At 41.4% G+C, this 23,332-nt stretch overlaps 1 protein-coding gene across 4 annotated transcripts in view; it reads right to left on the bottom strand.

Annotated features, from left to right (window-relative positions):
- Window positions 1-259: 259 nt before the first annotated feature.
- Window positions 260-23,332, bottom strand: part of DGKI (diacylglycerol kinase iota) — a 220,834-nt gene continuing 197,761 nt past the window's right edge. For 2 of the 4 annotated variants that reach the window (XM_074902027.1, XM_074902028.1), the window contains 5 exons: window positions 16,461-16,498; window positions 14,761-14,881; window positions 7,198-7,234; window positions 5,219-5,318; window positions 260-3,820 (listed from right to left, as the gene is read on the bottom strand). In XM_074902027.1, coding sequence (XP_074758128.1) covers window positions 3,704-3,820; window positions 5,219-5,318; window positions 7,198-7,234; window positions 14,761-14,881; window positions 16,461-16,498 — 413 coding nt within the window. In that variant the 3' untranslated portion in view covers window positions 260-3,703. Of the gene's footprint in view, window positions 3,821-5,218; window positions 5,319-7,197; window positions 7,235-14,760; window positions 14,882-16,460; window positions 16,499-17,726; window positions 17,959-23,332 lie in introns of those variants that run through there. The other 2 variants (XM_074902029.1, XM_074902030.1) reach the window with 2 other exon arrangements.

Raw genomic sequence — 23,332 nt, 5'->3', positions numbered from 1 at the left:
CAAGCCATCACATGAAATGGTGAAAGAGCCATTAGAGTCTGAGGCTTGTTTTGTAATGGGCAAAATTTGCCTTGAGCTCCTGTCTTACATGAGTCACTCACACATCACAATATTGAGAGATAGTATAATTAGTGAGAAATAGATATCATCATGTCTTGGATAACACAGAAAGATACCTCTAGCATTGAAACATGAAATAATAAGAGTAACTGATACTATTAAATAACAAAAGTAAGTTTATTTTATCAACATTATAAATATTTTCTTTCCCTCCATTTAACTCCAAGATGAGATGGTAAAATCAGTACAATGGAACAATTCAGGAGCTCCTCAGTTCTACTGAAAAGGGTTCCCTTTAATAACAAATTAAAATGGAAAATGACATTTTGTCAGTCCAGAAACCTCAGTAGCTGAGCATCCCTAGGTATTTTTTTCATTCAAATGGCACAATTCTAAGTGTGTATGCATGTGTGTGAATCTATATATATGCATACTGATCTAGATATACATATATATAGTAATATACACACATAGACACAGCCACTGAACAGACACTTTTAGTAAACCAAAATGTTTTACATGTAATTTAAGTGGGTTCCCATCTGCATGCTGAAATTTTGGCCCTGCACAGTGCAGGCACAATCATATTGTACTAAGCTAGACCCCAGGTGCTCAAGAGAGAGAATACATACATGTCACCTTTAACTGCTGCACAGTCTGCCTGCTTCTGGTGGCTGTCCAAAATTGAGAATCCCCTTGCACTTGAAAAGGGGTGAGGAATAATCCTGCAGCATCCTGGCCCCAAACTCTTTCCTTTAGTGAACTAACTTTTGATATCCCTGGCCATGTGTGTGCCATTGCAGAAAACAACATACATGTTCTGTTATCTACAAATACAATACATCACCAGTATTTAATGCATTATGTGTGCAGTGCTTTGGGACACTTCGAATATTAAAGGCACTACATACAGCCAGCTCCTGTCCTACCTCTAGTGCTGGGGTTTATTTTCATCATACAGTAACTGCTTCCTACTGAGCACACAGTGTGGGCAGCTTTCCAGAGGCACAATAGGCTCACTCTGATCATAGCATCTTACTCCAGCTGCCGGGGAAAAGAGCAAGCCAGACTCTCTCATATGCTCCAACTCCTTTGAGCCATCCAAATGGCACAATGGAGTTTAGAAAATCTTACCATCCTGCTAAGCTGCTCCAGAGCCAGCCCCTGTTGCAGCCATGCCTGGGGCACAAGGGATGTCTCACTGAGGGGAGGACTACTGGGGACAGAGAGCGACCAGACCCAGCTCCCTTATCCCAGTGCAGACGTGGCCTCCAGAAACTACCTGTGATTAGATCAAGCCTTTACTGATCCACATCTTCATGGGAGTAAAGGACCAGGGAGCTGCAACGAGCTTCACTGGCCGTCCTTTGCTCAGGCACCAGTCTGGCCTCAGCACAGGACAGAACCAAGCCTCTGGTGTTATTGAAGCTTCTTCTGGTTTTCACATCAGTAAAACAAAACAGAAAGATAAAACCAATATTAATATAATTCTTATTTTTCTCAAATATATAGAAATATCAATGTCTTTCCTCACAGCTGGAAGATAATGCAAGGCCTACCATGAAAACACAGTATGAGGATCTTTCTTGTGGAAATTTCACATACACAAAAATTACACTCTGATTTTTTATTTTAACAGTTGCCAAATTCAGTTCTAATATATACACATACTGATCTTTGCCACAAGCCCCTGTATGATTATCAAGGGAAGGAATTTGGCTTCCATATTTTATTTTTTAAACAAGAAAGATAAAGACAGAAAATAAGACAAAATACATTTCATGTCGCCATTGATCTATAGATTACAAATATATATAGTTTCCTTCCAGAGGAAGAAATACTAAAGAAATATTTTGCTCATATCAAATGAACTTTTGAAAACAGAAAAAACAAAGTATATTTTTCAGCTCTTCCCTCTCTGCACAATTACTCTTGTTTGGTTTTTTTTTTTTAAAAAAAAAAAAATCACATTCGTTTCATTTCCACAATGTCTACCAAGGAAGAAAAACTTATCTGAATAATGACCTGAGTTATTTTCATGGTTTCCAAACTGCATGTAATCCCGATGATCACCATCTACCAGAGACCTACACCTAGCAAGGCGCATGAAAACAAACACCAGTGGATCTTTCAAAACAAACAACAAATCAAAAATCTGTTTAGCAATTATGCCAAAAGTGGGCTGGGACTGTCTTCATGGGAACTGGTCAGACAAATTGGAAGTGGAAGCTCTTCTATTTCTGACAGCTGAGTTGTCTGTAGTGATTGAAAACCTGAAGGTTAAAATTTTGTGTATGCCTGTGTGTATCTGTGTTTGCTTTCTCTTCTTCTGTGGTTATAAACTTTGAGGCCAGGGAACAGATGAGTACAGAAGACATGGCTGGCCTTTACAGTGGCTAAGCAACTTTACGTTTCCAAGCCTATAGTGGATAACGAGGCAAAGAGATGTTGCTTGTCCTTCTCCAGGGGGGTAGCCCCTCTAAAACTTTGTTTCCTTGGGGAATCGGACAGTTTACAGGTTCAGCCAAAGGAAGTTTTCCTATTACCAATGCGACTGGGTCAGTGCTTGTTTGTGTGTTGACAGCAGCAAGCCTAGGCTGACCACTGATATTCTAGAACTTCTTACCTCTGGCTGTAACGCAAAGGAGACTAGGTCCATAAGTCAGTCCATCAGAACCCCCTCTGTATTGCACAGATCTCTCCCCAGTGTAAAACCCATCTTTTCAAAAGTGAAAAAGAGTTATCAACTTTTAGGCAGGCCTGAAACCTAAGCAAAATCGGGTCAGTCATTGTACACACGATAGTGGTGCGAGAAACCTCACTGGTCACTTTCTGCTCTGCCATACAACGTATGTTGTACACCATATAATTCCTTTCTGTACAAATTACTGTCTCATAAGGACCATAACTGCATACCCAGCAACAATGAGGAGAAGTTAGGTTTTGTTAGTGCTGTAAATTTAACTGTGCCTCACACCTTGGGAAACAAGGCAATAGGCAGAGTCCTCTCCAAAAGTGAGAAAACTCCACAGTGACTGAGCACAGAGGACGCAGCTTCCAAGAGGAGAGCAATGGAGGAAATGCAGCCAGTAAAAATTCTGAGATTTTCCTAAGGGCATCCAGAGCTCCTCAAATTTTTTGCTACTGCCTGACCATTTGTGAAGACTTAACACAGAGTTAACAGGTACTATTTAACTGATGAGAAGTGAGGGGAATGGGAGATTAAAAGGAATGCAGGAAACTCTAGGGATGGAGGAGGACCTGGTTGGGTATTTTAATGTCCCAGTTAGTTTGGTTCCCCCTCACCCTCTTTTCTCTTTCCTTTTCTTTTTTTAAATAAATTGTACAGATGAACATGGGAGAAGTTCATGCTACTTGCTGGAAGCAATAAAGGTAAATTTCCATGGCCCATGGATTCCACAGACCTTTGAGTGTCCCGCCTCATCCATCATGGGCTAACTTATGGAACCTAAACGTTCCGTGGCAAGACTCAGTAGCCCTTAGAAACTGGTGGCATGTCCTCAGGTATTTTCCATGAGAGTGAGAGACACGTTGATTCCATCAGCTTCTTCCTCACACGATGCCCGAGTGCCTCAGGTACAGCCTTGTGATTTCCAGGGATCCTCTTTGACGTTTTCAGACATCAGACTGCTGTCTCCAGATCCTCGTGGGAAACCATTTGGTAGTTTTGTCGACTCTCCAAGTAGGAGGCCAGATCTGGGTCACCAGCTTGCTGAGCCCTGTCACGAGGGGTCTTACCCTATAATAAACAAACAGGAAGACAAAGTCTTATGCTAACATATTCAGAAGAACAGATGAAAGCACAACCCAGATAAATTACTACAGAGATGACAGAAGCAAATTTGGAGAATTTACTTATTTGTTGTACAAGCTGGTGTTAACTCAAGTTTTCCTATTAGAGTCTGAAGGTTTCCAAAGTCCTTATGCAGTTTCAGGCAAATCATGCAGTTCTGCAAGGACATGCTATTTATTACATCACACAGAAGGGTTCACGCGCTGGAGGGAACTGATTTTTCATTCTAGGGCTACTATGTGAATGAATATGATGCAAAGTACTGTAGCTAACACTTACAAAGGGCACTTCACAGGCTACACACTTTGCTAAGGATGTGCAGAGAGACATGAGATGAGTTCAATATGTCTCATTCTATCTCAAGTACAAATCATTTTTCAGTGCACCAATTTGCTACTCCATTGTCTGAGCTACCTCATGTTAATTTATGTTAAATTGAACCACAAGTCTTGACCCTAAACTATGAAAAAATATTATAAACACATTAAAGTCTCTCCACAAAAACATTCTTGGTCCTTGGATTTCTGGACAGATGAAGATTAACAAATCAGAGGCCACTTGCCTGGATTTGCAGAAATTATCTTTTGCAATGTTCAGTACTCTCATCCGAAAAAGAGATGATCTCTCTCTCCCCCTTATAGGCTACCTCATACAGCATAACATGGTAGGAACTGTCTGTAATTGTCTTGCTGTGGCAAAAGTGCTTCTGACTCTGAAACCCAGAGATCCAACAAACTCTCAGCTGCTGACCACAGGATGCTTATGTTCACAAATGCCAGAAGGACAGCTTCTGAACCATGTTCCTAAGTGATTGTTGTATTGACAGAATATTCCTAGGGTTTAATCTTGCCCAGACTATTTTCTCAGCCAAGTGTATACCAAGAGAGGGTTACGGTTAGTGTCACATCAGTGAGCATAAGGGCAAGCAAGGGCAAACAAAATGGTTAGCCATCCTCACAAAGCAAGTCAGCCACAATAATCAAGCCTCACAGACACTATGCAATCACAAACCAAGGCTCCCCCAGATGGTCCTTGCCCACAGGCCTCTCTTCTGACCACACAGGAGGCAGCTGCTGCTGTGCCATGGAGATGCCTCATTCACACCTAATGCACCGAAGAGTTTGAGGCCAGGTTCTCACTATGGTGAAGATGACCCACGTTAGGGACTGAAGTCTCTTGTACTTGTTTAAATCAGTACAGTTTTCTAAGTAAAAAATAACTTGTTTAAAAAGAGCTGCTCTTGGCACACACAAGGAAGCCTCAATCATGCAAACAGCAGGGACGGATGCTGATCGGTCTCGCTTGGCTGCAGTATTTTATAACTGGTTGATGAGGCTGGGTTACCTTGGAGTCCGTCTTTCTCAGAGAGGCTCCTGCATCCACCAGGAGCTGGCAGATGGCACGATGGCGCTGGCAGGCTGCCTTATGTAATGCTGTCTCACCCCTAGACCAAAGTAGAGAAACCAGCAGTGAGACACATGACACCAATATGCATTTACGAAGTATGAGGTGCACAGGACAGACAGAGAAGAATGCTGTATTTCTATGAGGTTCCCCTCTTGCTGATAGAGGCAGACTTGTTCACTTTCTCCCGTAGCATCTACATCCTCTGACTCAGTAGAAAAGCCTGTGGTGCACAAATAGCAGACGAAGAACTTCTGAGAGGTGGAAAAGAAACATGCACAGGTTTTATGTATTCAAAGGACTGAATGTCACATTCCTGTCCAACCACCAGTTCTGCTAACTGCTGCAAAGCCAAACTAGCCACTTTCTTATTTCACAGCCGGCAAAACAGCAAGAGTGTTTATTTCTTCCTGAAATTTCTTTCCTCAGCCTCACTCTTGGACACATCCTAGAAAAATCCTGCTTTTCAAAGCCATGACTGGTGCACCTGCTGCCCTGGTTCTGATACCCTGCTCTCTTGGATGTATGAGATCAAGAGCTGTGTTTGTTTTCCACTGCTGGACTAGTGAGCTATTGGGGAATCGAACATATGCTTTTCTAAAGAGAAGGCTGTGTAGTGGGAGCAGGTTCATTGCAAAGCTCCTCACTCAGACTGGCACTACATGTAACAGGATTCTGAGACTGACTAGCGTTGAGGTTAAAGATCTATCTAGATTTGCCTAGGAAGGGGAGGAAAGTACTCTTTGAGTGGGTTGAAAAGGTGTCCTTACTACTGTCCACCAAATAGGGCCATTACATAACCTCCAAAATAACAAATGACAAGAAATACATGAGTAGGACAAATCTTGCACCCAGAAAGAGAGAGTGCATAAAGGAATTTCAGCCTTAGTCCACGACAGGGCAAGTTGAAATATTACTAGGCAACTTTGTAATGAATCTGCCTCTGCTGCATGAGAACTAGATTCAGATGGGATACAATCTGATTTCCCCCTGAGGATCAAAAGACAAATTCATGCTGCCAGCTACAGCTTGAACCTTCCCTTTTTCAAGTGTTAGTGGTGGGGGACCTTTGTAAAGGAAAGCCCTCATAGCCGTGTTCATTTGCACTTTATTTCAGTGACTGTGCTGTGTTACTGGATGAAGAGAAACAAGCAGTCCATCCAAACTCCATCAACCCTGGACTGCACACAGGCACTTTGTGCAGAACCTGTCTGGTGTTCTCTGTTAGCAGAGGAGGACACTGTGGGATGAGGAATGGTAGGTTTAACCCCTAGAAGAAGGGCAAATTTTGCTTCCCATATATTCCATATACTTTCCAGGATTATTGATGCTTCCCTTACATACTCTTTGTGACACCCTGATTATACAACAAGACATAGAGCAATTGGGAATTAGAAAGGAAAGTGGGGGTTTTTTTGTTTTGTTTTTTATAACAGCAGAGGTGGTTGAGGTTCTAACCATTTGACAGAAATCTTCCAACTGCACAGGTTGTGGCCACCTGGGACAGCTAATGCAGAGCACCCTGGATGAATCAACAAGGGAAGGAAGAAAAGGTGTAGAGCACGAAAAGTATTTTCTAGATTTCTGGAATTTACCTTCAGGTTGCTCCCTCAGTAACTGGATGCCAGAAATGTCAAAACACAACGCAAGCCTTGTATTCCTCTAGAAAGATTAAGGAGGCATGGGAAGCAATAGAGAGGAAGTCCTTTACAGAATCCAAGAAACATTTGTTTTAGGCCAGAAAGACATATATGAGGTGGTTGTTGTTTGGATTTAGGGGGACTTTTATTTTGTTGTTTGTTTTTTGAAAAGCTGTGCTATTTTGGAAGCTTTTTTATTTGAAAGTTTGCACCTGAAAAACAAGAGAAATCTGCTAGGCTAATGCACATAAATTGCAGGGCAGGATAGGTTGTACTTACGTTTCACTGTCTGTCATGTCCAGTAATTCAGATGGACCTGCAAAAGACAGTCAGATATGTCATATAGCATTTGCTTACATGACTAGAAGAGTATGATTACCAGAAGGCTCCCAGTGCAAATATGTAAAAGAAGCCAACCAAACGTTCCATTTGCACAAGTATGTCAAACTTTAAGGTAATATTTGCTTGTGCGAGCCCTTGCACTAGCAAAATTCTGAATGCACAGTCTCTGCTGGCATGTCAGCGAGTGGCAGCTTCTAAATTATACTGGGAATGAATATTCATGGAGTTCATTTTCTCAGTCTTCACCTTGCTCAATTAAGTGGTTCACCTAAGTACAGTGCATTGAAAATGCCGATATACTGGAAACTCTGATATATTGCAAGTTAAAATCTATCGTTAGTACTAGAGGGAAAATGTCATTAGGAAGTTGAAATTAGCCAAATTCTGTCCTGAATGACAACCCTGTACTACTCCATTTAATAGTGTTATACAGAATGTAGATCAGGGTGGAATATTCCCAGCAGCCTTTATATTGATATGCAAATCCTGTACTCTACTTGTTAGCAATGATCAGAAAAGTAAGATTAAGAAAAACAGAAAAGATTTTTGTTAAGTGGGACAAAATAATGCATTTATGCTAATGTTCTTCCATCCTTGATATTTACAGGCAGATGTTTATAGCAGCAAATTCCATCAGTGAATTACAGTGATATGGAAAGACTAGGATCTCGATACCCTTTGAAATGAGAAAAACTTTTCCCACTGCAGTCTGTATTATTATTCTTCTCTCCACTGCTCTGGAGTATAGTGCCAGATGGTATGGGGCAGTTAGCAAGGGGAACAGTGAAACTTTATAGGAATTTTTCTTCCTGTGCATGAATATTTCTCTTCAGCACAGTTTGACTTTGAAATTCAAGAGTCCTCAAGAGCTTACAGCAAATCTCACCTGAAACTGAGGAATTTCACACTACTTGCTTACAAAGGCCTACACACAACTTCTCTACACTCCTTTCACTCTGAGTACGTGTCAAAATGGATCAGAGCAACCTCTCTCTCCCTCACTGCTTTTAGAACATACACATGCAATATCACTGGGGACAGCTGGCTGCCTCAGCTCCTGAAGCTTCATCTTCTGTCATCATGAGAAAGGGGTAGTCAAAAAAGTAGCATACTTAGTCCCCAACACACAGGACATTGCATACCTGTTGTGGTAGTTCTCCAAACTCATTAGCCACTGCAATTTTTAATGCACAGCACCCTGACTCTACCACCACACATCCTCACTTCCACGCTAGGCAGTTACGTCTTTACTCCTCCCCATCAAAAGAAGAATCACTCATGACCCCTGAGCTCCCATAAGCATGAAGAAGGATACAGGGGGCTAAGCAGGGCCCCTTGTTGAAAGAAAAGAAAGATAATGCCTGAGAAACAAAACCAAAACAAAAAAAAAAAAAAAAAAAAAGAAGAAGAAAAAGACTCCTTTACATTTCTTAGGAGAAAATCTTGTTTTCTCAAAAATAAAGGTAAATCCCCATGGCTTGCTGCAATGCCACATCCCAGTGACAGGTAACCAGGAACCGCCTTCAGTGTGTTAGAAAAGACACTGCCAAGTAAACTATTATTTCTGTTCATGGATAGGACAAGAAAGGTTGTGATGAAAAGGGTGACTGGTCTGGCTGCACTGGGCATAGAGGTACTCGCCCTGGTAAATGGAAAAAGGTATTAACACATTAGGAGGAAGAATAGAGAGAAGTTAGAAGAATATGACCTGAGAGGGAGGAGAAGGTGGAGCAGAGTGGGTCTGGAGAGATAAGAAGCCAAGGGTGAAGAAAAAGTGGTCTAGAGAATAAAGAAATAGCAAGGCTCGGTCAGGGGAGCTGTGCTGAGGATTGGGTGGGCATCCTGCACGTACAAACCCGAGGAGGTTCCAGGTACATCCCGCCTGTGTTCAAAGGGTGCTCTCCTGGATACTGTCCCAAATAAAGCATTTCATGGGAGTGTCTCAACTCCATCCCAGTCATAAAGGACAGATATTGGGGTTAATCGATCAGCAGCACAATGTGGTATGAGGATTCATTCATTTCATTCTTTCTGGCCCATCTCTGAAGCTGGAATGTCCCAACTCACACACAGCCTGAGCTGTGCTCTTTACTTCTTTATTTTATTTTCACTTGTGCTTCTCTTAAACCATCTCACGCCCTCCTCCTAATTCCCTCTCCCCTCTTTTTTGGACCTCATTTTTACATCAGTCTCCCTGGCGCTGCCAACCGACCATTCCAAATCCCCCTCTGCCCCAGGACAAAAGCTGCACAGATGTGGGAAGGGCTGGCACTGGGAAAGCTAACGGCACTGTCATCCTGACCCAGCGGGGAGGCGGCTGTTTTACTCCGGGACAAGAGGCAGAGAAAGAAAAGGGGACCAAGGCGCAGAGAGAGAGAGGACAAAATAACCCAATAGAAATCCGGAAGGGAAATGCATGAGTGAGATTTCTATCAAGGAAAACAGCAGGGGGGGAAATAAAAACAAAAGATAGAAAAGTGTGGAGAGGTGGAGGGAGGAAAAGAAAGGAGAGAGAGAGAGAAAGAGAGTGAGCAACTTGGGGGCTAAAGAATGGCAGGATGGGGACAGAGGTGGGGGGGAGAGAAGTTCGCATGAAAGGAGCTGAAAAGCATGACGCACCGAGGGGAAGCCCAGCTGAGATCACTCTCTTTCCTTAACATCTCAGATAGACTGTCTGTGTAGAATTGTTAACTTTTTTCCTTCTCTCTTTCTGCCCCCTTTCACTCCACCAAAGCCCCTCTCCAGTTTCTCAGGAGGCAAAGCAGCCTGAGCTGGGAATGGGAGGAGGGAAGGGAAGAAGATGCTCAAAAGCAGCTGCCCTTTAGCTGAGCTCACTACAACATAAAAGAGATACTAAATGACCATATTTCAGAGGCATTTCCAAAATATACAGCACCATGCAGTCTTAAAGGCCCCTGGGCCACTGCACACCCTGCCCTCTACAATGGATGTGGTTACAGCTACCCACAGGAGACCCAATGTTATTAACCCCTGCCAGTCCCTTGTCCTGTCAAGTCCTTCACAAAACTGGGGAAGAAGGATATTTGCTTTAAGCAGCAAAGCCTGACATTGTCAGTATTTCTGAGTGTTTATCTGTCAAAACCCTCTTTGTTTAATAACTTGATTCAGGTTGTTATCTGAGGGACAAAACTGGATTTGGTTCCTTACCTTCAAAGAGGGAATATTTTTAAAGTAATAGTAATCTGCAAAGTCAGAACTATTTCAAGCCTTCCCACAATTCTGCACTCCTCATTTGCACCCTATGTGAAGACTAACATGGTCTGTTTTTTACTGCTAGTGTCTTTTAGCTCAGAATTTCCATTGTAGCATAGAGGGTAGTCAAGCTGTGGGAGTATGCCTTCCATCATAACTGCCTCTCAGCCGTGTTGACCTAAAATTTGGTAAACGTGCACATTAAAATAGACTATTTTATACCTTGTGCCTTCTAGGAAAATTAAGCTATTTTCTGCTCAGGCCCCTCACAAATGTCCACTACTCTAAAACATTCTGCAAATATAGACTTACTAGCAAATGTCAGGCAAATTCACTCTTCTTCAGTGTTGGTTTATGATGACTATTCAAACTTGTCCCTGACATACATCTCTGTCACAGCAAAATTCTCTTTCCAAAAGCCTTCTTTGGAACTCCTGAATCTGGTCAGGATGCAAATCCAGACTCACTGATGGCTCTTCACTTTTGACTGTGCAGTGCTAAGAGTAACAAAAGCCTTTTTACCAGAGGATGCTATCTAATGGAGCAAGACACTGAGGTTTGGGATAACAGAAATGTACAGGGTGGGATGCTGTAGTGACTGACTGTTCCACCAGAAGTTCCCACCACAAATTCCTAAGGCAACTGTAAATTTCTTTCTTCTGTTTAAAACTGAAATACCCTAGATGAACTACAGAATTCTTGTCTTTTGAGTCTCTAGAGAAGAGAGAAGGCAAACCTTGGAATGTCTTGTATAATGGTTATAAATTACAAATAGTTCAGAACTGCCAGGTAAAGACTGCAAGCCAAGTTTGATTCCAAATACAGATGATGATTTAGGAGGTCCTTTTTCTAATAGAGCTTCTTAAACCTTTCCTAATTTTGTTTGTGTTAAGCAAGTAAACAGTTAACTCTTCTCTAATGTATATGCATTAGGGTGTGAGACAGTTGCTGATAGAAACACTAAACAGATGTGGTTCTGAGGCCTACTGAGTTTGGCCCTCAGTTTCAAGCTAAGTGTTCCTTAGCCCGGCTACAGACAGATCTTAAAAGGTGACCCTACTACTACAAGCAAAAACCCCTGATTTAGGCAGGCAGTCTTGAACAACAGATAGGTCTCTGTGTCTTCCCTTCTTGCACAGGGGATAGAGAGAAACTGTTCTGCAGGAACAGCAGCCAACACAACTGTTCCTGCAGCAGTAAGCAGCTGTCATCCTGACACCTACTACTTTGGTGCATCAGCTGCTATTCCAGGCTTGTGCCAGCCCACTGCTAAGTATCTGGCAATACTGCACAGCAGTCTCCTTGTGTGACTCATCTCTGCTTTTTCTAATTTAAGAAGGGTTATTTTCCACCCCTTATCTGAAATCATTCTGATCAAGATCACAAAAAATCTCTTCCATTAATGTCCCTTGCATATTTGCAGAAAGCATAAAGCCATCTCCACAAAGGACAGTCACAGCATCACTACACCATTTTCTCTCCTTCATAGTTCCAGTGCTATGAGCAGGGAGGGATTCTCCACTCCTGTAACACATTCGATTCACCCCACTAGTTTAGGCAATTAAAATTCCTGGTATGGTGGGGTTTGTCTTGTTTTGTTGTAGTTTTTTTAAAGGTATTCAGAAGATTTTCCCTGTGTGATTAATAATAGGTTTTCTGTGCTGTGTGCTGGAGGGTATTTTGCAGTGAAACTCTTACTAATATTATCTCCAGCCATTATGGGAAGCAGATAAACTACAGAGGAAGTATGGCTGGGCAGAGGTAATTCTAGAATGGGAGTAAGACACACCTTCATCAAGGGTGGATAAGAGCAGAAATGAGAAGCTAGATACAGAGAAAGTCTCACGTATTAGTAGCATTGGATTGGGTCTTATACACTAATTAATGATGAGAATATGCCAGATGCCGGGGAATGTAACAGAAGAACAAGGACATTATGATGATGATGATGATGATGATGATTCAGCAAGAGAGCTCATTTGTGACTGAGAAGTGCCCAGGATAGAAATGAGCTTCATAAATTGCTTGGTGAGAGAAAGAGAGGAGGCCCCTATTAGAGCGCTGTCCCATCCATTCTCTGATCCCCAGAGAATGTTAAACGAACAATGCATTTGGAGGACCCCAGAGGACATATGTCTGGAAAGCTGCAAAAGCTTCCTGCCATCCTTGGGGATAAAGTAGGGAGAGAGGAACTGAGCTGACATTTGCTCAACCTTCTGGTTTGTCTTTGTCTAACAGTCCATAATCCCTCACATTTCTCTATTCACTTCAAAAATTCCCATGCATTCCCTGCTCACATCCTTACCAGTTTAAATGATCCCATTTTAAACCTTCACCAAAGAAATGGTAACTGGGTCAGACTGTGAGTAAGCTAAGGTATATGTGCCTAAGAAAAATCCTGGAGAGGCAGCCGTGACACTGAATTGGCACAGTGAGAAGAGACCAGAGGCAGAAGAAAATAAAGTGAAATTATGTCTGTCTACAGAGGCACATATATGCAATGTGACTAAAGAGATAATCCAGAGAAGTTAAATAGGAGGTAGAGTTAGCACTGGTAAACCTTGTTACAACTGGGAAAAAAAATAGCCAATATTGGGATGTAAGGCCAACTACACTTAGCTATCCATGTGTATGATATATATTATGTATCTATACATAAAAGAATAAAGTAGCAGTTCAGAACCCTTCAGTCAGGTATCTGGGGCACAGTTCAGTTGCCCCCACACAGATACTGCATGCCATTTGATATGCCTATGGGCAGGTCTTGGGTTGCATTTGGAATGACAGGGATGCTTGCTCGGGCTCCAGCTGCCAGTCCAGTACGGATCTCCTATGGGCCTTGTATGTTCTGGATATCCAAGGGCAAATGACATTAGATAGTTATGTTTAGCTAAATGATTTAAGTGTGCAGGTAACTCTCAGCTGAATTACTTGCTGGGCTGCAATGACTACTTTGACTAGGGTCTCCCTTGAACTAGTCATGGTAGAAGTCTGCTGCCATTAAAGATGCCCTCCTCACTTCCATCTGATACTGAAAGAGGACAGGTCTCCTCTAGTACCTCTGTCACACAGGAGCAAATGAATTGAGTTATGGATCTCTGTTGACAGTACAGGAACTTAGACCCATAGATTACATGACATCTATATGTAAACACCTAAATTTAGGAGTCAAGCTCAAGCTAAATCCCACCCCAATTAGCACAAATGTTAACAGATGAATTATTGCCTTTTCCTTTCCTATGAGTTGTGCCTTTTTCTCCTCTGTACAATTTCTGCAGTAACTTTTGAGCATTAGGTAATGCTTATTCCAATTGCCAGAGGCAGTCTCTGTGTTTAGTGCTAACACTGCTGCTGAAATAATATAGCTGATTTTGACATACAGAAGTCAAAATAGCCATTAATATTTTGAAGAGGGATCAGAGAAGAGTTACAAGAAGGTTTAAAGGACTAGAAAACATTTTCTGCAGTGCAGGAGGCTGATCACTGGGCTTTATCTCTGCATGCAGAGCAGTGACAATATTACTGTACCACTCTCCAGCAACCAGTGAACAAAATTACGATAGTTCAACAGGCAGAAACTCCTAAATGTGACTGCCTCAAACATATATACGCACACAAATTGCTGCACAGCTTGTGTAAGCATGCCTGCAATCCTGTTACTGACAAAGATAAAAAGAGTCAAAAGGAAAAAAGGGAAACGGTATGATCATAGCCTATAAATATAAATAAAAAATGGAGATCATAAATTTTTGTTATCCTGTGGTCTTGAATCTAAGAGAGACATAATATTGGGAGGTTAGAAGGCAAGCTGGACAATTTCAGTCTAGAAATAGATGCACAGATTCCTGACCAGTGTGTTATTAAATGCTGAGATAATACCAATGGTTGGATGGGCTCTTCATTGCTGTAAACGTTTTAATGAAAATTAGATGCTTTCTACAACATATGCTCTAATTGAAAAACAAATTAGTTCAGAGGATTCCTATGCCAGAGGTTCTAACTAGAGCATCACACTGCTTCTTCACAGCCCCCCAACTGATGCCACCGTGATAACACCCATCCATCTCAAAAGCCATCTTTATTTTTGTTTCCACAACTTCTGTTTCTGTGGAGCCATTACTGTCATTGCTACCACATTCCTAGCCTCCTGCTCACACACGCTGCAGGTAGACATTTTGCTGAGGGTACCCACAGAGGAGTGAGGGCACTCAGCTGCACAGTGAGCTTTTACCTGACTGACACATAGCTGAAGTACAGCTCTCTGTGGCCTTCCCCACTGTGACTCACCATGCTCCAGGATGTATTTCACAATCTCACTATGCCCAGTCTTGGCAGCATGGTGCAACAAGGAGCAGTGATCAGGTCCTTGGATTAACAAATTGGCTCCTTTTTTACAGCACTCTATGAACTGTAAAATATTAAAAAAAAAAAAAAAAAAAAGAAAACAAAACAAAACCACAGAAGGATAAGATGGGAGGAAAGAAAAATATGTAAGCAAATTATTTACTAATATTCATAGGACATCAGTAGAAAAATGGAATATTACTTTAAAGCCAGATTTTAGGCTCCAATGAAAAAATATATTAAACTAGAAGTATTGACAATTATATGGGTTAAGAAGAGCAGTTTTTATTTCCTAAACAACGAGACATTGCTACTCTACTAGTGATGAATTATTTCTTGCTAACAATGCTTGCAAACTACTTCTGGTGAAACTGTTGGGATATTTTAAAATATATGTATTTGACAGAAAATTCTGTCTTCTCTACTGAAAATTTCTTTTTTTTCTCAGCACAGGAGACAAACGCTTTCTGACTAAACCAGAAAACTCCAATTCAAAAATCCACAGGGAGGTGGGGTTCAGTTGCCCCAAATCTCCCTTCCTCACTCTCTGCATCCCACCTGGGGCTGGTGGAGGGGGAAGCACTATATGGGGTAAGAACAGGCAGAAAACAGCAACCCCTTGGTCTCAGAAATGCTGCAAACTCGGCGGGGGGTGGGGGGAAAGGGGGCAGGGGGCGGGGGAAAGCCATTTGCAGTGCAGATCACTGCAGAATATAGGTCGAGGACTGCGACAGTGAGGCATCATTTATGATGCAGTACATCTGAAGAAGGTCAAGAAGTTTCCCTGTCAAAGCAAACTCAGGCAAAAAGTTTTCAAGAAGTGGAAATGGGACAATATTTCTATGACTGCTGGTTGAAGGACTGCTCTCTAGATGCTGCAGCCACAAGCACAAGGGCAGAGGTATAGAAGGGGCACCTGCAGGCAAAGAGTTGGCCTAACAGTACTGTCATTTTTATAAATGGCTCCAAGCTGGCTTCTTGCAGATAAAATTGCAATCATTAATCACAGTCCTCATCCAAATTCGGGCATGTTTTCAAATCCTGACTTGGCTACTGAAAAATGCAGCCCGAATAACTGTCAGACATGGAACTTTAGACTTCAGGCACAAAACATTTTTGCATGCCTTTTCCTCCCAATAACTAACAATACCAAGACACCACGTGTTTTGAGAGATCCATCTGATGATAAAATAATAAGCTGAGGTTTGTTTTACCTGTTCTGGTAGTTGCCTAGATAGAAGTTATGAAGTCTCCAGAAACTCTAAGGGCTTGGCCACCAACCTCACTGCCATAAAATATCCTTTTCTGTGTAGGGCTGTGTCAGAACTACCCTGCTGTTCAGTGCTGCATTTGCCAGTATAGTAATTTCCCTGTTAGTAACTGACACATTGCTCTATGCAGTGTACCATGAATCCTGAGCTGAAAGTTGCTGTCTAACACCAGATCCTATTCACTCAAATTTCACATCTCACCTGACTGATGTGTTCCCCTAATATTCAGGGTTTCCTGGAAAGGCTGTAAAATGGCACTTGCAGTCTCTACAGCAGTCTATTTATGTTTTGAGCAGAGGTGTGATAAAATTTACAGTATATCAGACCTGCAAAAAACTCTGAAAAAGCGGACACTCAGTGCTCTGTACTTACCTTCAGCAGATCGCCAGCTATGACTGCCTGTAAAAGTGCTGCATAAGACAAACAGAAAACTATGTTAGGCAGAAAGCATTATGCATATAGCCTCACAGCTGAGAACATAGCTCACAGTATGTGCAAGTTAAGACCAATGCCTCAACCAACTTGCCTTCTCATATACTATCAAAACCAATGCAAACCCTGCACGGGCAGGCAGATTGAAGACCGCCCATGTTGCACAAAAGCTGTAGGAACATCAAGCCAGTGTTTCCAATGTTGCCCTGGAACTGCATGCTTCTATCTGAATTTTTGCGTTGAGACACTTCAGGGGCCTTTCAAGAGTGGCCACAGGGTGGGCCCAAGTCTCTGACACCTGAGCCATCATTGAAGATGTCAATGTCAAACACAGCGGAAGCATATTCCGATCTCTCAGACTTTATTCATACTGATGTTGGAGCAGTCATTCAGTCTCAAATACATTGAGAGTCTCAAGTTGCAGATGATTAGGTGGCAAAATAGAAAATTCTTAATAATTATTTGTATTACAAAAACATTTTGACCTGCCACTCAGGTCTGGCAGGCAGAGTCCAACACAGAGCAGGATCCAGTCCCCACCTTTTTAGCCTTTGTAATTTAAACAGACACAGAAGGAAAAAGGCAAAGATAGGCAAAGTGAACAAAGGCTCACAGCAAGGCGGGACAGAGCTGTGCACAGAGCCAGGAGCTGCTCACTGCCTGCTACTGTCCATCCCACGCCCATTAAAAAGAAGGGAGACAAAAAACTGGGATTCTGTATTGCCCTACGTATAGGCTACATTCAGCTAAAAACACCATGGTGGCAAGTGACCACAAACATGAGAAGTTGTTTCAAATGTACAACTATGCAGCTATTTCCTCCTTTTTTCCTCCCTCTCCTTATCATGATATATATATAGTAAAAACCAATTATGAGTAATCTTTCTGGGAAAGCACTTACTTGGTTTGCATCTTCGAAAGCATTAAACATCTGCCTCAGTTCATACTTTTTCAAGAGTGCCTAAGCCCATTTCTGTCTTTGAGTCTAGGCAGCGCAATCAAGTTAAGCATTTGTTCAAGTGCCATTCTTGATAAAGATGCCAAAAGCTCACGTGGGGAGGAACAAGGGGGAAAGCAAGCCATAGTATAGCCTTGCCTCTGAAAAAATAACACACAGGAAACTTCACAGTGTGAATTCCACAAGGAGATTGTTATGGTTTCAGAAACAACACATCCAAACCAAACACCGCAGAAGAGGAAGGGAGTGCAAAGACGACTCAACAAATGTCCCTTTCTTTGAAAACACCCTGGGTTGTGCGTGGCTTTCTGGTCTTGACAATGCCTCGTGCCCTGACTACACAGCAGTGGGAAAAGCAAAAACTCAGTCCAGCTAAATTCTTACTTGGGAAAGCAGTAGCAGTAATTCTTATCACATTGAATTTAGGGCAGTTTTACAGCAATCATGAGTTAAACGAAGTCCTGCAAATCCATTTGGCATCTGTGGGAGTGAGGGCACAGATTTGAGGGATGGAAAAAGACAAACACTGACAGGTAAGAGCTAGAACTGGAAAAATACATGTACATCTTTTCTTCTAATTTCCTTTTCACTGGTTTACAACCTTCTTTTTTTTTCCCCCAGTAGTTCTAATATTGGCTCATCCCAAATGAATAGCAGAGCAGAATTTATCCCTTCTGTCATTCATTTTATCTTTTTCCTCCTTTTTCACCGACCTGGTCCCACTGCCACATTTATTCTGTGGGCTACTGCAGTTCGGACTTGTATAAAAATTTTGTTGTCCTTACACACATGAAAATCAAATGAACCAGTGACACCAGCTTTTCATTGCCTTCTACATACAGTATTTTAAAGACATGGTTTCCCTGAAGTTACTTCTTAAGAGGCAGAGATACATCTTCTATGTTGAGCATCCATAACCAGAGGTTGGCCTGGTGATAAAGCTATTAGGACAAAGCAGCTCCAAAACACATTCAATATAATTAGACCAATCTTTTCCTTTCTTTTCTAAGCCTCCAATCCAGCAAAGTATTTAGACAGGTGCTTAGCTTTGAGCTAATCACATTCTTTTCACCAAGTCTACCTGCACACTTAAAATCAAGTGCTTTGCTAGAGTAGAACCTATTGCATAAATGAATACATTACAGATCAACAAAACCAGCTGGCATAACAAGCAGATTAGACTACAGTAAAATAATTCAGTGCTGTAAGCCAGGGTACTGGAAGGCTTAGAAGCTATTGAACTAGAAATGGAGAAAGGTTCTTTAGAATAGGGAACACATTTGCATAAACATATGAATATTGCTTAGCACACTAACCCCAAATGGGACGACTGCTGGACATACTGAGGAGGAGGGTGAAGATGGCAAAAATCACCTGGTTTTTAAAGAGATGGTAAAACAAGCAAGCAGATGGCATTGACAAGAGAGAGCAGACTGAGGAATTGGACAAAAATGCTGTTAACATGCAATGCCAGGCTAGCTTAAAATTAAAACCATTAAAGTGAGAATCGGTTTATTTCTTCTGAGTAACACTGGTGTAATATATAACATGAATTATGCACTTGTTCTATCATATCATAAAATACCTTCAAGTCTTAAAGATGCCTCAAAAATTACTTGATTTAATAAATATTTAAATCAAGTCATTATTTTCTTAACTCTCCTAAGACAAGCATTTGTCATGACTAATAAAAATGTTGTATTACCTTTTGCATTTATTTAGCAAGCAGATTTATTGCTGATGAAAGGTGACAGCTTGACAAGACTGGAGACTGAAGTGCTCTGTCCAGATAACGAGTAAGCACTCAGTCTGCCACCGTGGTAGACTCCCCAGGCTGCCTTTGCAGTGAAGCTCAACCTTGTCTACCGGTACACCCCTGCAGACAGCCCCTGCTCCATCCCTGCTCCATCACTGACCTCTCTGCTGAATCTGCCAGCAAATGTGTCAATCACTGCCCAGGGTGATGGAACTTGACAGAAACAATCAGCTGCTAGGATATGGACAGCCAGAAATGCAGACTGTGTATGTAACAACTGCTAGAGACTAGCAACTTTCAGTTTCCGCTGGGAGAATTTTGAGAAATGGTTCTAACCACCCCTGTGGACCAAATTACAGAAGAAACCTCATTTTAAAAAAAGCAAACACAAATAAACAAAAACTCCAAATAAACCACCCCAAAATGAATTAAAAGACCCAAACCACACACTTGACTTATAAATTAAATATTGAACAACTACAAGCGGATAATGCAGTAACAGAAAAAACACCATGTTAAAAAGGCTGCTAATGGAATTCTGGTAATGCTGCAAGCTAGTGCGGCTTGAGACATAAGAAGAACACCTACTAGTACTCCAATACATGCCAAAACCAATACATTTCCTGTGGCATGTGTCATTCATTATTTCTATGTTAGTGTCCACTGTTTCTATTGGAAACAGCTATTTTTATTTCATATTCTAAAATGTTAATGTGACTGAGCTACAACAAACATTTTTGCTTCGCAGTCATAAAATTAACCTACTAAATCACAGTTGCTCTCTGGTTCTGCATGTGAATTCAGCAGCATTAAAAGAGCACTGCAAAATCAGTCATTAAACACTGTGAAACAGATAATGAAGGAGTGAGGTATCTGTACTCAGTAACTTCAGAGTCTGCAAGATGCCTAGGAGGTCTCACAGGGCTGCCTGGATGGTCAGAAGATAAAACAATCCTCCACAGAAAGCAGCCTGGCGTCCCTGCAATAGCTTTTGTTTCATATCTCCCTCCATGGACTGCAGAACTTCTAGGGACAATGCCCTCCTATTTGCAGTACCTAAATTAAAGGCCAAACTAAGACAGAGAGGGGATCCTGGAGAATGACATGATGTCAGGAGACATGTCTGATCACCTGCAAGGACAACCAAACAAGGACAAAGTGGGGGGGTCCTCCTTATAAAGGTCTCTGAGGTATGATACTCCTGGGACCAGGCAATGCTCATGATCTCAGAAGTTTTGGGAGCTCTTTGTACAGCATACAGGTACAGCATGAGAATGCTTCATAAACGTAAGGGCTAACAAAGACAGACCCACAACTGCAACATGTCAAAAGAAAACAGCAGGAGAGGGACAGAAGTCATTGCCACCATCTTGTTCACTTCAAAAGCAATGAAAATTCTCAGTAGCATCACAAATAAGGAAAACCTCAACCAACAACTACTCCTTCCCATCTGCCCTGCAGGAAAATTCCCTCCTGTTCCCAAAGCTGCTGATCAGCTTAACACCAAAGACATAAGCAGGGCTCAGCACCAGGCTATCATGCCAGAATTTTGCTACTTTTAGAAAGAACACAGAGAAAAAAATTCTTTCAAACCCTCGTAGGTAGCACCTCAGGATCACAAGGTTCATTGTTTAAAGTAAGTTGACATGGAAGATATTTAGTAAGTTAGCAAACTAATCATTAGGGAGTCAGTGAGAGGAGTTTGCTTTCATTGAAAAGAATCTTACAGAACAGTACAGTTCTGCAGTCTACCACCGGAGGGATCATTATAATTTAAAACTATGCTTTAAAGTATAAGTTCCACACAAAGGAGTTGTCACATCCATGCAGCCAGTTTGAGATCTATGAATGAAAAGCAGTATGAGAGCAAAATATGATTTGCAATAGTGTATCTTACCATGGGTTAAAAAATACCAGACTAACAATGCATCTGATCAGTGTATGACAGCATTTAAGTGCATGGCAAATTATGGCAGAATTCAGCTACCAGAACTCCAACTGAATTAGGGCTCATAAAATCTTTAGCTCTTTCAAAAGACACAATATAAGACAGCTGATGAACTCAAGTGATCAGGACCTTGTTTTTCAGGCAGTGCCTGCAACTGTCCAGCCCTTTCTAAGACACAGCTAGCGCACCAATTCAGCACTTGGAATTGATATGCCTTCCATGTTTCAGTGCTGGATGTTTCTTACTGGTTATAGGCAGCTAATAAAAAAATATTAGACATCAGAGATTTTGTGTGGGGCCCCCAGAATTTGAGCCTCAGTGTCCACCACCATCTCCTGCTAGCTTTGCTCAAGGGAACTCTTAAGGAACACCTCATGAAATACTGCCTCATTCAAACCTTAGTGAGCTGATAATGAAGAAGAAACTGCAGCAGAAGGTGACATCATCAGATTTCTTGAGAAATATTACACTTCACTTGGCCTATCATTAACTTCCAGAACATTTCCAGCTCTTTATTGCTGTTGTAGATCTTGTGAAATTCATAGTCAGAAATTTAAAGTAATTACTGTTTTACACATTGAGACATTAAAAGCTGACCCTGACTACTAGAGTGCTTTTACACAGCTGGAGCCTTCTGAGCTGTTAAAGATCAGCATTACAGAAATTATAAGAAAACAAGCCCTCGTTCTTAATTTCCCACTAGTTTTATATAAATCAATAATTTCTATTTCAATCACTCAGAAAGCTACAGTCTCAAGTGAGTGTGAAGTCCATATAGATTATCATTCAGAAATACATTATTTTCTCTGTAAACAATAATTTGCTTGTAATAGCTTTGTACAATCTAGTAAAGGTCAAATCTAACACGACAAACCGACAGTAACATAACTTACCCAGAAATGAACAGAACTGACTTTTTTCTACTCTAGCCATGATCTTCAACCTTGTCCTGCAGATGAAAGGGGTAGAGGACACCACGGGGAATTGGTTTGTGGACTACTTCCCTTCCAAGATGACTATGAAAAACAAGCATCTAAGATAGAGAGCAGTTGCGTACACTTGACATTTCTGAAGGGTCTGCCAGTCCCATAGAAAAGTTTTAGGGATCCACAGTGAAGAAAAGTTGCAAATCCCTGCATTTAAGCTTTTACAAACCCTTTACCTCTTCCCAATATTTAACCCATTTTTAACGTTAGAGGAAAAAAGCCCTTTAAAATACGTATACGTGACTGAGAAATTAAATTACAAAATTAACGCTTTGTTGTAATGACTGAGCTCACAGGTCTTTGATCTACAAGACAACCTCAAATCTGAGATCAGCACCTGATGTTTCAGCTGACGGTGCTTAAACACTTCTCTTCCAAGCTAAGCTAAGTGGAAAGAGCAATTAATGTTTTTTCATGTATTTTATGCATCTCCATGTATTGGAAGCAACTACTGAAGACCATGAAGAAAAAGTAAACAGAGGTTAAGCCTTGTGGGTTGAAGGGTCCCCTAGATGCTGGCAAAATACAGAAACAGTTAAATCTTTGTGTTGCTATGAGACAAAAGGCTAGCAAAAATAAAAGCAACAAAATCAAAATGTCCACTGTGCAGACTTGCTTGAACTTCTGCACAAGAAAATCAGTTCTGTGTTCACTGAAAAAGGACTTTACATCATGCAGCTGTCTGACTCTTACAACCAAATTATCCTCCTGATAGAATGAGGCAAAGGTCTCTGAATATAGCCTAAGTGGTCGGGCCAAAAAGGCTGCACCAAGCCCCTATAGCAGACACTCACCCCCTTTGAAGACTGTTATTACAACAACACACAACTTATGGCAAGATAAGGACACAAACATTTGTTGGTATCATAACCATCAGGACTGAATTTTTCCTTACAGCTGTGCACAGGAAAAGCTATGGTTAGGCAAAAAATGTCAATTTTCATGACAATACCCTGTAAATACAGCCCATGTACTGACAGGAATGCCTGATCATAAAGCTTAGTAGTGCTGTTTGATGGTAAGACTCTTGGGTCTATCTGTGCCAGGTGTTAACCTCCATCTTCTTTTTATGCTGATTTTTACCTTCACGTTGATCTAAAGCTGACGTATATTAAAGGACAAAAACTCTTGCATCAAACAGAAAATTTTTGCATGATTGGTGCT

This window comes from Athene noctua, chromosome 3 (assembly GCF_965140245.1).
Source record: "Athene noctua chromosome 3, bAthNoc1.hap1.1, whole genome shotgun sequence".
In the NCBI taxonomy this organism is placed as follows: Eukaryota; Metazoa; Chordata; class Aves; order Strigiformes; family Strigidae; genus Athene; species Athene noctua.
This window is presented reverse-complemented; position numbering and strand designations above follow the sequence as displayed.